The sequence below is a fragment of the Pantherophis guttatus genome, chromosome 8 (genome assembly GCF_059756535.1).
Source record: "Pantherophis guttatus breed Tessera chromosome 8, ASM5975653v1, whole genome shotgun sequence".
Classification (NCBI taxonomy): Eukaryota; Metazoa; Chordata; class Lepidosauria; order Squamata; family Colubridae; genus Pantherophis; species Pantherophis guttatus.
Window position 1 is genome coordinate 28,536,126 of NC_142070.1, and position 12,133 is coordinate 28,548,258.

A 12,133-nucleotide genomic window follows, 5' to 3' on the forward strand; every position below is an offset into this window, starting at 1 on the left:
GTTTTATTCTAGTGAGCAAAATTTTAATCAGTCAGTTTTCTAATCCCAGCTCAGTTACTGGCACACTCTGTAAAGTTGGCAAGGACATTTTATCTGCTCTGACTGCAGCTTCTGCAGCTAAAAAGTCATTAAGGAGGACCCCATAGTTGATATTTCAGTTTATGTGCTTTGAGAATATTATAACGAAATAGGAGAAGCTATAAATTTTGGAAATTGATTCTCTTGTAGGTTTCTGTGTGGCAATCTCCAGTATTAAGTATTTTATTATAATGAATTATGACTCGCAAAAGTATTAGTTACAAAACAAATGTCTTCATTTATAAAATCTCTTGACCCTGTTTGCTGGGTCATTTGAAAATCTCTTCATAGAATTTAGCTTTCCCTTAAAACATGGGTGTCAAACTTGGGGTGTCACTTTGCTGCCATGTGACGTTTCATGACATTTCCCTCCTTCGCAGAACTGGGGTGGGCGTGGCCTGTACGTGAAGCATCTGGCCCATGGGTCGCCAGTTTGACTTAAAACTTCAAGTTTCCAAAAAAAGTAATTGTATTTTTTGCATATGGTAAGAAGTCAGTGAATCAATTCAATGCAATTTGTCTTAATGATGCTGAATACTGTGTTCACAATGTTCAGTTTGTAAATTCAGTGAATTGCTGCAAAAAATAAAGTACTTGATATCTGAATAGCTTCTTTAATTAATAGGGGCAAAAAAATGCAACAAGGAATTTTTCTGCCCCAAGCAGAGATATATGTTCAGTGTTACACAAATGTTGGTTTGGATAACATATATGATGCCAAGCATCATATATGATGCCAGAGAAAAAACACACTGATGCTTGCAATATTTCTTTCTTTTCATTCAATTTGATGGGGAAATATGGAAAGGAATATCTCTTCCAAAGATTAAGAATATTATGGGGGTTTGGATTTTTCTACTTACCTTAGTTATGTGATAGCCAAGATAAATTAGGGTGTTTCAATTTACAATAGTTCTTTCAGTGGCTACATTCATTAGAAAGTTAGTCAAAATTTGCATAATAAAATGTAGTGTTCTACCTTGATTAAAGGTTAAAAGTTTCCCAGCCCAGTCATGTGTGACTCTAGGGCACAACGCTCATCTCCGTTTCTTGGCTGAGGAAGCTAATATTATCCGAAAACATTTTCTGCAGTCATGTGGCCTGCATGGCTATACAACAAAGGCACATGGAACACTGTTTCCTTCCGACTGAAGTGGTTCCTATTAATCTACTTGCATTTGCATGCTTTCAAATTGCTAAATGGGCAGCAGCTAGGGCAGGAATGGGAGCTCACCTCATTGCACAAAGCTTGGGTCTCAAACCCGAGCTGTCAGTTTTCCAACTGGCAAGGTCAGCATCATTAACCATTGAACCATCATGTTCCTTCTAGCTTGATAAATACAATGCAATTTACTCCAATTTTCTGAACTTTAAAACAGTTCACGATTTTACACCTGGAAGGCAGTTGTGTATTTGAATCAGGGGTAAAATGCTCCCGGTTTGGACCGGATTGCCTGATCCAGTAGTGATGGTGGCGGGTGGTTTGGAGAACCGGTAGCAAAAACCCTGCGTGCCCCCCCCGTGCCCAGCTGAGCTGCGCGATCATCAGAGGCTGGTTTTTTTACTTTTAAAAGCATTTTTTCTACAACCTCTTCGGCCGAAAAAATGCTTTTAAAAGTAAAATAAAAAGCCTCTGATGATCATGCGGCTCAGCTGGGATCATCAGAGGCTTTTAGAAACATTTTTTTCTGCAACCTCTTCGGCCGAAGAAGTTGTAGAAAAAAAAATGCCTTTAAAAGCCTCTGGCGATCCCAGCTGAATTGCCTGATCGTCATGGGCTTCTAAAAGCATCTTTTCTGCAACCTCTTAAGGTTGTAGAAAAAAATGCTTTTAAAAGTAAAAAAAAAAAAAAGTTGGCCACGCCCACCTAGTCACATTACCCCCTACCAAGCCACACCCATAGAACCGGTAGTAACAAATTTTACATTTCACCACTGATTTGAATATTGTTTGGGTATGCATGCATATGGTCTATTGTGGAACATAATTATAGCACTTACGGAATATAATAAACATTGTTCTTGTGTTTCCTTTTTATCATATTAGCAATTTACTATCTGCAAACAAGTTGGTAATATGTTTATAGTAGCTTAATATAATTTTCAGCAAAGAGGAGTGTTTTCTTAAATATATATTTTTGTACTTGTTCAAAGCTTAATAACTGTATGCTAAGTAATGTATTGTGGGCCTCAATACAATAAAATTGTAAAGTTTGTCAACTAAAGTTTTTAGAAGTGAACTCTGGATTCTATTATGTAGATATCACTAGTTAAGGTTTAGGGTTTAAATTTTCGTTGGTTCTGAAGTTAATATCCAATAGCCAGTGAAGAAACTGAAACTGAAGAGAGGTTGGATATTTCAGCAAAACAACAATCTGAAACATACTTCCAAATCAACCATGAAGTTATTATGCAGGGGGAAAAAAGGTAAATGTTTTGGAACGGCCTTAACAGCCTCCAGATTTGGATATTGTTAAAAATCTATTATTATATTACAGACATGCCCTGTACTAGAGGAAAAGTAAAAATATTTCTGAGCTGGGAAAGCTATACAAAGAAGAGTGAAAAAATAGGAAAAAAACAAGAACAGAAAGTTTCTTAGCTAGCTACAAGAAATATTTGGAAACTGTTTTTCTGTCAAGAGATGTTAAAAGGACTGGCTGAAAATATTCAAACTTCTGATTGAAAATATTCAAATTTCTGTACCTGCATATTCACTATTTCAAATTTGTAAATAACTCCACATGAATAGTAAGTGTGCATTCAAATGATCAGAAAGATGCATATTTAGCTTTCTATTACGTAATGTTTAGGTCAACATCTGATCCATGAAACCATTCAGTTTCACCAGGGATGCCTGAACACTTGCATACATCTGTATATTATGACATGATCCAGTGGTGGACAGACTTCCAGCTTGTTAGAACTTATTTTTCATGTTACTGGTCATCAATATGTAATAGATTAGGAGCGTGGAACTATGGCTCCTTTCTGACCTGTGGACTTCAATTCCCAGAATTCCTGATCCAGCCATGTTGGCTCAGGAATTCTGGGAGTTGATGTCCACAAGTCAGAAAGGGGCCACAGTTGCCCACTCCTGTAGTAGTTAAAAACTTGTAAATGAATTCTGAGTCTATGAATTCCTTTTATTATCCAAATTTAATATACTTTGCTTTGTAGGCAGAAATCTGTACAAGGGATTCATTTTGCTACTGCTATTGTAAAATATTAGTCAAATATAAATCTATATTGCTTACTATTCAAAGATCTATTTTGTATCTATCCTAGTAATGGGAAGAAGTAGAGTAAAGATTGTATGCTTAGGTTTTATCCTCCAGAAATAGTCTATCTTTGCATAATAGATCAAAATATTTAATTAGCTCAACATAACCTCTCATTTAGCTCTAATTTTCTAAAGGAAAGACAATTTACAAGGCAATCTAGAGTGTCGCTAGTTGCATTTTTAAAAATAAACTGCTCATGGGCAAAATTCCTTTTGAAAAATATTTCTATCAGCCTGTTTCCGAGCTGCCATTGCTCACATTCTTTCAGATAGAACTAAGGTTCTCATTTTATTGTTGTTCTGATGATGTCACAGAATCCTGGCCATGGAACAAAGGGACAAACAAGAACAGTATCAAATTGTGTGAATGTAGTACTGGCATTTGGCAAATGACTTCAGGTATATGTGATATTATACTAAAGTGCTCAATATGACCCCCAAGGATCAATGTGAGTGTCCATTATTGTGTTGTTGTGTTTATTATTTTTCATAGTACTATTTATTAACGTAATACCAGTATTTTTAATTTAGTCTGCTGTTGTCGATGAAGAATCTGAAGCTTCATGAAGGTGTCAATGAGATGAAGAGTTTGGGAATCCTGATGTAGAGTTTATCTTTAATGTGTTATTTTTGGACTCCAAAATTCCCATCTTCATTAATGTGAAGTTAAAGTGAGTTAGATTGTATGAAAATTAGTGGATACTAATTGTACTCCGAAAGAGTGTTCAAACTGGAGTGAAATATTAAGTCACACGAGTAATTCATTTTGTTAATAACTTTGATAAAGAGATGAAAAGAATAGTTATCATATTTTTAGATGAATAAAACAGAAAGGCTAACACTTCCGAATAGAGAAAACCTCAAATTTTTATTTATTTATTTATGTAACAGTATAAATAACTTGTCCTAACCTACAGAATATAGACTTATTTTAATTACATAAATGGGATCATTATTATTTTTAACACAAAGTAGTACAGAGTTATGAACTTAATGAACAGAAATAAAACAAAACTTATAGGATGGGAAAATACCTAGTTTGATTATAGTCTTATGGAGGAATAGTACTTATATCAGCACTGAGTATAGCTGGGAAAATGGTAATAGAGCACAGAGCATGAACAATGCCAAAAAAAGGTGGTATTTGGTTATTTCAGCTGTAATTATTTTAGGTATATAGAAGTAGTAGAACAGAGATGAAAAGTAGGGCACTAGGTTATCTGTCTCCTATTATGTACCATTAAAGAAGTAATTTGATGGGTGAAATATTCAACATTTAAAAGACATAGGCCACTCTTTTAAAGATAACAAAGTCCATATTTTGGACAGAGAGGATTGCTGGTTTGAAAGAGTAGTTAAAGAGGCCATCTATATCAAAATTGAACAGCCCTCTCTCAACAGAGGGAGAGTGATACGACATCATCTATCTCCAATCTACAACACAGTCCTTTCAACAGTTCCAAGAAGGCTCCGCACCAATTTGTACCATTCTGGTGACCTTAATGACCAGCTAAAAGAATGCAAATGTCCAGTTGTCTGCAAGGAGTATAAATCCTTCTATTCCACACCATCCAGTCAGAGCTGAAGAAGCTTCTTGGATGAGAAGCGAAATGTCTTCAAAGAAAAACCAGAAAGTCCAGTTGCTTCTTGTGGGAAAAAAAAGCATCTTTGGGACAAGCATGAGGTTTATTTTGCTACCTGAATTGGGAGCATGCTTGCTTGATCTGATCTGAATACATGGATTTGAGTACACACTAAACTGGAAGTTTGATTACAAGAATTTTCCAACTATGTTCAGTTCAACTGGTATGCAGGTAGTTCTCAATTTATGACTATTCATTAGAAGTTACAGTGGTCTCGTACTTATGACTAGTCCTACCAACTTACAACCATTGCACCATATCCGTGGTAACGTGGTTGCACTTGACAACCACTGATTGTAGTGTCCTATGATCACATAATCACAATTTGCAACCTTTCTTGCCGCTTTATAGCACAAAACCCACTCATTTGGAAAAACGGGTTGACCATTACAGCCATAGCAATTGCTTAGCAACCACAGATTAAGATTCCCTTAACAACTGCTGATTAAGTTTCATATAAGAACAGGGTGATTCATTTGATGTCATAAAAATGCTCATAAAATCAGTTTTGACTTGACCTATGACTACAGTGACTTATGATGGAAATTCCAGTACCAGTTGTGATTGTAAACTGAGAACTACTTATAGGTTCAGAAGAATAGCAAGGATGCTAGAAGCAAGATGGAAAATGTTGGGCAAATTTAATCACAGAAGAAAAAATGAACGAAATATAGTACTGTTCAAATATTTGAGTTTTTCATAAAGAATATTAAAGCTTTTGTATCTTCAATGTTTTTCAGTTGTAGGATAAGAGCATAAATAAAGCTCTCTCAAGACAGTGGGACCTTCCAATAGTGAGCACTCATTCATTAAACCTCTTTCAGACTATGGTAGCTGAAGGCAAGTAAGAGAAAGAGAGAGAAAGTGAAAGTGACTCAGGAAATAAATAAGAGAGCAGGAAGCATTGAATGCTGGAGAAAATGCCAAGGGCCTTTGACATCTATGCTTCCTTTACATCGTCTTCCTTTGCCCCACTTTCAAGATATGGTACCAGCAAGAGCTGGCAGCTCCTCTTTCACTCTAAGTCACTCATTTGCTATGGCTCCTGTTGGGGCTTCATCTGTATTAAAGGTAGTCCTTGACTTATGACCACAATTAAACCCAAAATTTCCATTGCTAAGTTGCTAAGGGAGTTTTGTCCGCATTTTACGACCTTTATTGCCACAGTTGTTGAGTGAATCACTGCAGTTGTTGATTTAGTAACATCAGTGGTGAAATGTAAAATTTGTTACTACCGGTTCTGTGTGTGTGGCTTGGTGGTGGTGGTGGTGGTGGGGTAATATGACTGAGTGGGTGTGGCCAACTTTTTTTTTTTTTTAACTTTTAAAATTATTTTTTCTACAACCTCTTCAGCTGAAGAGGTTGTAAAAAAAATGCTTTTAAAGCCTCTGCCGATCCCAGCTGCCTTGCCTGATCGGCAGAGGCTTTCTTTTTTTTTTTTTAAAGCCTCTGATGATCCCAGCTGACGATCCCAGCTGATCAGCGAGGCTTTTTTTCCTTTTAAAAACATTTTTTCTACAATCTCTTCGGCCGAAGAGGTTGTAGAAAAAATGCTTTTAAAAGCCGCTGATGATCCCACCTGAGCCGCACGATCATCAGAGGCTTTTTTTTTTTTACTTTTAAAAGCATTTTTTTGGCCAAAGAGGTTGTAGAAAAATAAAAAAAAAGCCTCTGCATGGCTCAGCTGGGCAATGGGGGGGTGGGCAGGGATTTTTGCTACCGGTTCTCCGAACCACCTGCCTCCATTGCTACTGGATCAGGTGATCCAGTCTGAACTGGGAGCATTTCACCCCTGAGTAACATGGTTGTTAAGTGAATCTGGCTTCCCCATTGACTTTGTTTGTCAGAAGGTCACAAAAAGTGGTCACATGACCCTCTGATGCTGCAAGTATCATAAATATGAGCCAGTTGCCAAGCATCCAAATTTTTATCACATGACCATGGGGCTGCTGCAATAGTCGTAAGTGTGAAAAACAGCCATAAGTCACTTTTTTCAGTAACTTCGAACGGTCACTTACAAAAGGTTGTAAGTCGAGGCCTACCTGCATCAGATTTGTTGAAGGTGTCTAGCATGAGGGATTCTGGCAAAGATCCCCAAGTCTGCAGATCCCAAGGAGATCATATCCACTACCTTCACTATTTCTTCATCTTTATATTTGACAAAATAAACCCAATGAAAGAGGTATTATGGAATGTTAGAAAAATCTAACACTAAGATAGTTCGATGGTGGAAACCAGCTGCACAATGGGAATAATGCATCATTGTCACAGGATTTGCCTAAGTGGAAGCTAGACAAGAATCTGCTGTGAATGCTTTTATTTAGATATCTGGAGCAAGTAGCTACATGTGGTGGCCTAAATGATTCTTCCCAACTGGATAATTCTATGAGTCTAAATTGTGTTTTACTAATCTTCCTTGTTGGGGAATCAGTTTAGGAGTAGAACAGAGAAAATAACCCCAAACTGAATTTCATACTATATCCAGTGCTCTTCCCTCCCTTCCATTACATTTATATCCAGACCTCTTCCCATGTCAGAAAAAATGTATGATTGTTTACTCAAATAATCCTACTAAATTCAGTATTTAAAAAACATTAAAGTCATTTTTATTTATTCCCTATATATATAACCAGAAAGTGATGGTGGTGGGGATTATATCCATATCCTGGTTGTGATAATTTAATTAAAAAAAAATTAAATGAAATTGGTTTTTTAAATTTTTTTTAACAAGTGTGTGTCTAGCCAGGTGCCATGGTCTTAAATGTTTCCTTCTCCTCATGTGTGAGCCAGATGATATTGATAATCAGGTTTATGGGATAGGAAATCATTCCCCTGCAAGCCATCACCTATCTGAGCCAGATTCCCTTTCCTGTAGACACCTTGCTTAATTCCTGTTATTTTCATTCTTGGAGGCTTTTGGGATATGCAAAGGATCACTATTAAAGATAACAGAAGAAGCACTTTCTTCTAGTATAGCCAAATAATATGAAAAAGCAACCCAGTGTTGTAGAACAGAAAATCATATTCCGTGAGGCCCAGAAGCAAGATTTAATTTTCATTGTCAGCATTTCTCATAAATTGTCAAATCCAGAAACATCCGAAATGCATCCAGCGCTTTCCCTTTTAAGTTCTAATTATATTTCTGTGGTAAGAGTTTGGTTTTACATTACAGACTTCCTCATAAAAATCTTCTGTTGGGATAAAAAGCATAATCAGGCAAAAGCATGGAGTGGAAAAAGGCGGCCAGTTTATTGAAGACAGATCTGTGGTTGACATATGGCCTATTTTAGGCCTGGTGAATTAAACTGCTCTTCTGCACAGAATCTGATGTCCCATTCTTGGTGTTGATATAAGAATAAATTACCTGTCCAGTTGGCTCATTAAGTATTGACACATGCCAACTTTACTTCAGCCAGCAAAATGTCTTGGTTGGAGACTTGGTGAGCTATAGCATCCCCCTCTAGTGGTTCGTGTCAATCTGATTTACTAACTGAAATTTTGCCATACTAATTAGAATTAGAGCTCCACTGATTAATCAATTAATTCTTTGGTTGATTAATCCATGACAGATAGATTAAATATTGCTTCCATGGACACCCTTCCTGTTTCTCTTCATTTTCTTTAAAAAGGAAAAGAGAGAAAGGATAGAGAAAATTGTTTCAATAAAAGGCATTTTGGATAGCATCAAAATAAATTTATGACATTATCCCTCTTCCTCTGGAAACCTGGGAATGAGGAGGTTAAGCAGTCTTTGGCAGTAGAAAGCATAAAAAACCCCTTTCTTCTCCTACATAAGTGGCAGCAGCTGAGGGAAAATGAGGAACTAATCTTCTTCATTTCCCTTATTCCATAGCTTCCTCATGTTCAAGCTTCAATAAATTTGCAGGAGAGGCAATGTAGTACGATAATTATATAATAGAATAATATGTTCTGCCAGAAAAATATATACATATTTAGTAATAAGACATTTTCTATAAAATGTGCGATGAAGCCCTTGATAAATCTTGATTATACAGGTAAAACAAGTAAGGAAACTTTGGCCAATCAGGAAGTTGTAAGATAATCACATGTCCCTCCAAGAAAAAGAACCTCAGTTGATGAACCTCAATCTGATTTCTAACCTAGAGACAAAGGTAATCTAATTGAAATCTATATTATTTTCTGTGATATTATGATTGGTGGATAGAAAAAAAAGCTCCTGAATTTTGTATTCTTGTTTTCGTTCAATATATGAAACAGAATTTGCTTTAGAGATTATTTCAAAAGCAGAACAACATTTCAGTATGTTATTGTTTCACTTGCTTGGCAACAAGGCGGCCAAGGCTTTCCCAGATGTTATTGCACAATTATGCCTCTAGTGGTTTCTTGGCTTCCCAAATTGCAGTTAAACCCAAAAGTGAAGTTATTGTTAGGGACTTCCTCCCATTAGGAGTTTTCAATAGTAATAATGATGCTATTGCATCATTATTCTTAATACATTCTTGAAATATTTCTCCTCACGTTGTAAAAATGTGGAGAAATCACTATATAAGTTTGATAGAGAACGTTAAAAGACCATGCATGGCCAGTTCTGTTTTAAATACAAAAGAGATAAAATCACAAAGATGACATGATCTCTCTATCTGTGCTTAGAAAAGTACAAATAATATGAAAAAGAATTTAATCCATTTCCTTATAATCCAAAATAGGCATTTTTACAGTAAATTGAAATTGTACCTCATGCTGTAGTGCAGGGATGTCAAACTTGATTGCATTGAGGGCCGCATTAAGGTTGTGTTTGACCTTGGGTGTGTGTGTGAGATGGGCGTGGCAAGGGTGGGTATGGCCAGCTTGATGTCACTCGTGTCGGGGGTGCCTGTGGTGGCCTGAGCACTCTGCCAGCGAAAATGGGCTCCCGAGCTCTATTTTCGGCTGCAACAGCTTTTTGCAACCCTCTGTCAGTGAAAACGAAGCTCAGGAGGGCCACCCTCAGCCTTCCCTAGCTCCGTTTTTGCTGGCAGATGCACCGCGGGCCATCCTTCACTGTTTCGGGTTGGCCCCATGGGCCAGATCTAAGCACCCCTAAGTGCTAAATTGCATCATACACTACTTCAGCTGTTGCAAGATATTAGGTGAGGCAGAAGGTAAATAGGGCAAGAAATAATTGCTGTTCACTGAGACGTAATAATAAAAGAATCAGAGTATTTTTTTCATTGTTTTTTAATATAGTCATTAGGTTACATGTGTGAATATCCAGAGTATATAAGCCTATATAGCAATAACAATAGGACTTAGATTTATATACCGCTTCATAGTGCTTTTACAGTCCTCTCTAAGCGGTTTACAGCATATTGCCCCCAACAATCTGGGTCCTCATTTTAATGACCTCGGAAGGATGGAAGGCTGAGTCAACATTGAGCTTGTGAGATTTGAACTGCCAAACTGCAGCTACCAGTCAGCTGAAGTAGCCTGCAGTGCTGCACTCTAACCACTGTGCCATCTTTACACCTCTATGTGTAAAGAATGACTTCCTTTTCTTCAAAATGAAACCCCAGAGTTTATTTTGTTTTTTCTTACCTGGCTCTGCCTTGCTGCTACTTTATTTTTATTTTTCATTAACGTTGCTAAAATTTATAGCTGTCGATATGCACCAAAGCAACACTGCAATAAGAAATCCTACCCTCCCGATCTCCGTTTTCACTGGCAGAGGGTTGCTGAAGGCCGTCCCAGCCAAAATGGAGATTGGGAGCCTGTTTTCGCTGGCAGAATACTCAAGCCACCTGATACGAGCGATGTCAAGATGGCCACACCCACCCTGGCCATACCCCCAGACCCCCCCAAGGTCAAACACAAAACCTGATGTGGCCCTCAATGAAATCAAGTTTGACACGCTTGGTCTATATAGTCTATAGGATCAATGGAGTCATGCTCAACATAAAGAGGGCACACCTATTGCTTGAAACATACTTTAACATCCAATTGAAAAGCAAAGGAAGATCCTTTTTATGCGAAGTAATATGTATAGTAGTTGATGAGAATGTCAAAAATGATATGATAGGCAGAAAGTAAAGTGTGTAAACAAGGTAAGGATAAAAGATTGTGATCTTCATTTTCAGTAACAGGCTGTCAATGCCTGTCAATCTTGTGTTTTAATGGAGGATTCATCGGAAGAATCGCACCTGCAAGGAACTCTGGACCTCTTTGGATAAGATTGTACCCAGGGCTCACTAAATGTAGTATTCAAGTGGCTGTGAATTGCATAGTTAAATTTATGATATAAATAGGGCAATCAATGCTAGACCTCCAAAGAAGAGTCTAAAATGATTGGACTACAGTACATACAGAATAACACAGAGAACATAAAGCTGATCAGAGCAGAAAGGAAAAAGTAGAAATGAGAGAGACATAAATCATAAATGCAATCACAAATTATGTACTTGATGCATAGGTAAGTGGCTAATAAATCCCACTTATGACTGTAACCTTGTTGCTGGTATTCTTACGATTTATATCGATTGTTTACTAATGTGATTTGATTGCTTATTTGTACCCTATGACTATCATTAAGTGTTGTACTGTATAATTCTTGACGAACATATTTTTTATTTTATGTACACTGAGAGCGTATGCACCAAGACAAATTCCTTGTGTGTCCAATCACACTTGGCCAATAAAATTCTAATCTAATATAGAAGCTTATGGATAAAGATACATAGAAGAAATGAAATATGGTATAAAGAAAAGGTCATTGCAAGTATATCTGCAAATAAAGCTATTGAAATGATTAAAAGTTAAATATGATAAGCCAGAGGACAATGCTTGAAATAAGGATGCAAAAGAAAAAAAATATATATAATGAAGAAGAAGAAAAAAAATTACCTGATTTTGGCAGTTGGCAATGGTTTTAACAGATAAAATGAAGGAATGATGAAAGATTATTGGTGTTAAGTTAGCATGCTTGAGGAGTTTAAAAACATCTTGTCTTAATGTTAGCCATGTACAGTGAGAATCACTATTTTGCTTTGGCTAATTCTTACAATCAAACTGGTACATAATCTGTAAGAAATAGAGATGACAATTTGCCAGGAAAATAAGTTCTACCAGAAAAAACAAACCACACATTGAAATAGTTGAACAAATAAATAGTTTTT

At 36.8% G+C, this 12,133-nt stretch overlaps 1 protein-coding gene across 6 annotated transcripts in view; it reads left to right on the forward strand.

Annotated features, from left to right (window-relative positions):
- Positions 1-3,663: 3,663 nt before the first annotated feature.
- The window catches only part of IQCM (IQ motif containing M), a 121,139-nt gene continuing 112,669 nt past the window's right edge, over positions 3,664-12,133 (forward strand). For 2 of the 6 annotated variants that reach the window (XM_060686883.2, XM_060686882.2), the window contains exons 1-2: positions 3,687-3,809; positions 9,020-9,136. Coding sequence is in view for 1 of the 6 variants with exons in the window: in XM_060686882.2 (XP_060542865.2) it covers positions 9,071-9,136 (66 nt within the window). In the remaining 5 variants the exon portion in view is untranslated. Of the gene's footprint in view, positions 3,810-9,019; positions 9,137-12,133 lie in introns of all 6 variants that reach the window. The other 4 variants (XM_087874505.1, XM_060686885.2, XM_087874506.1 and 1 more) reach the window with 4 other exon arrangements.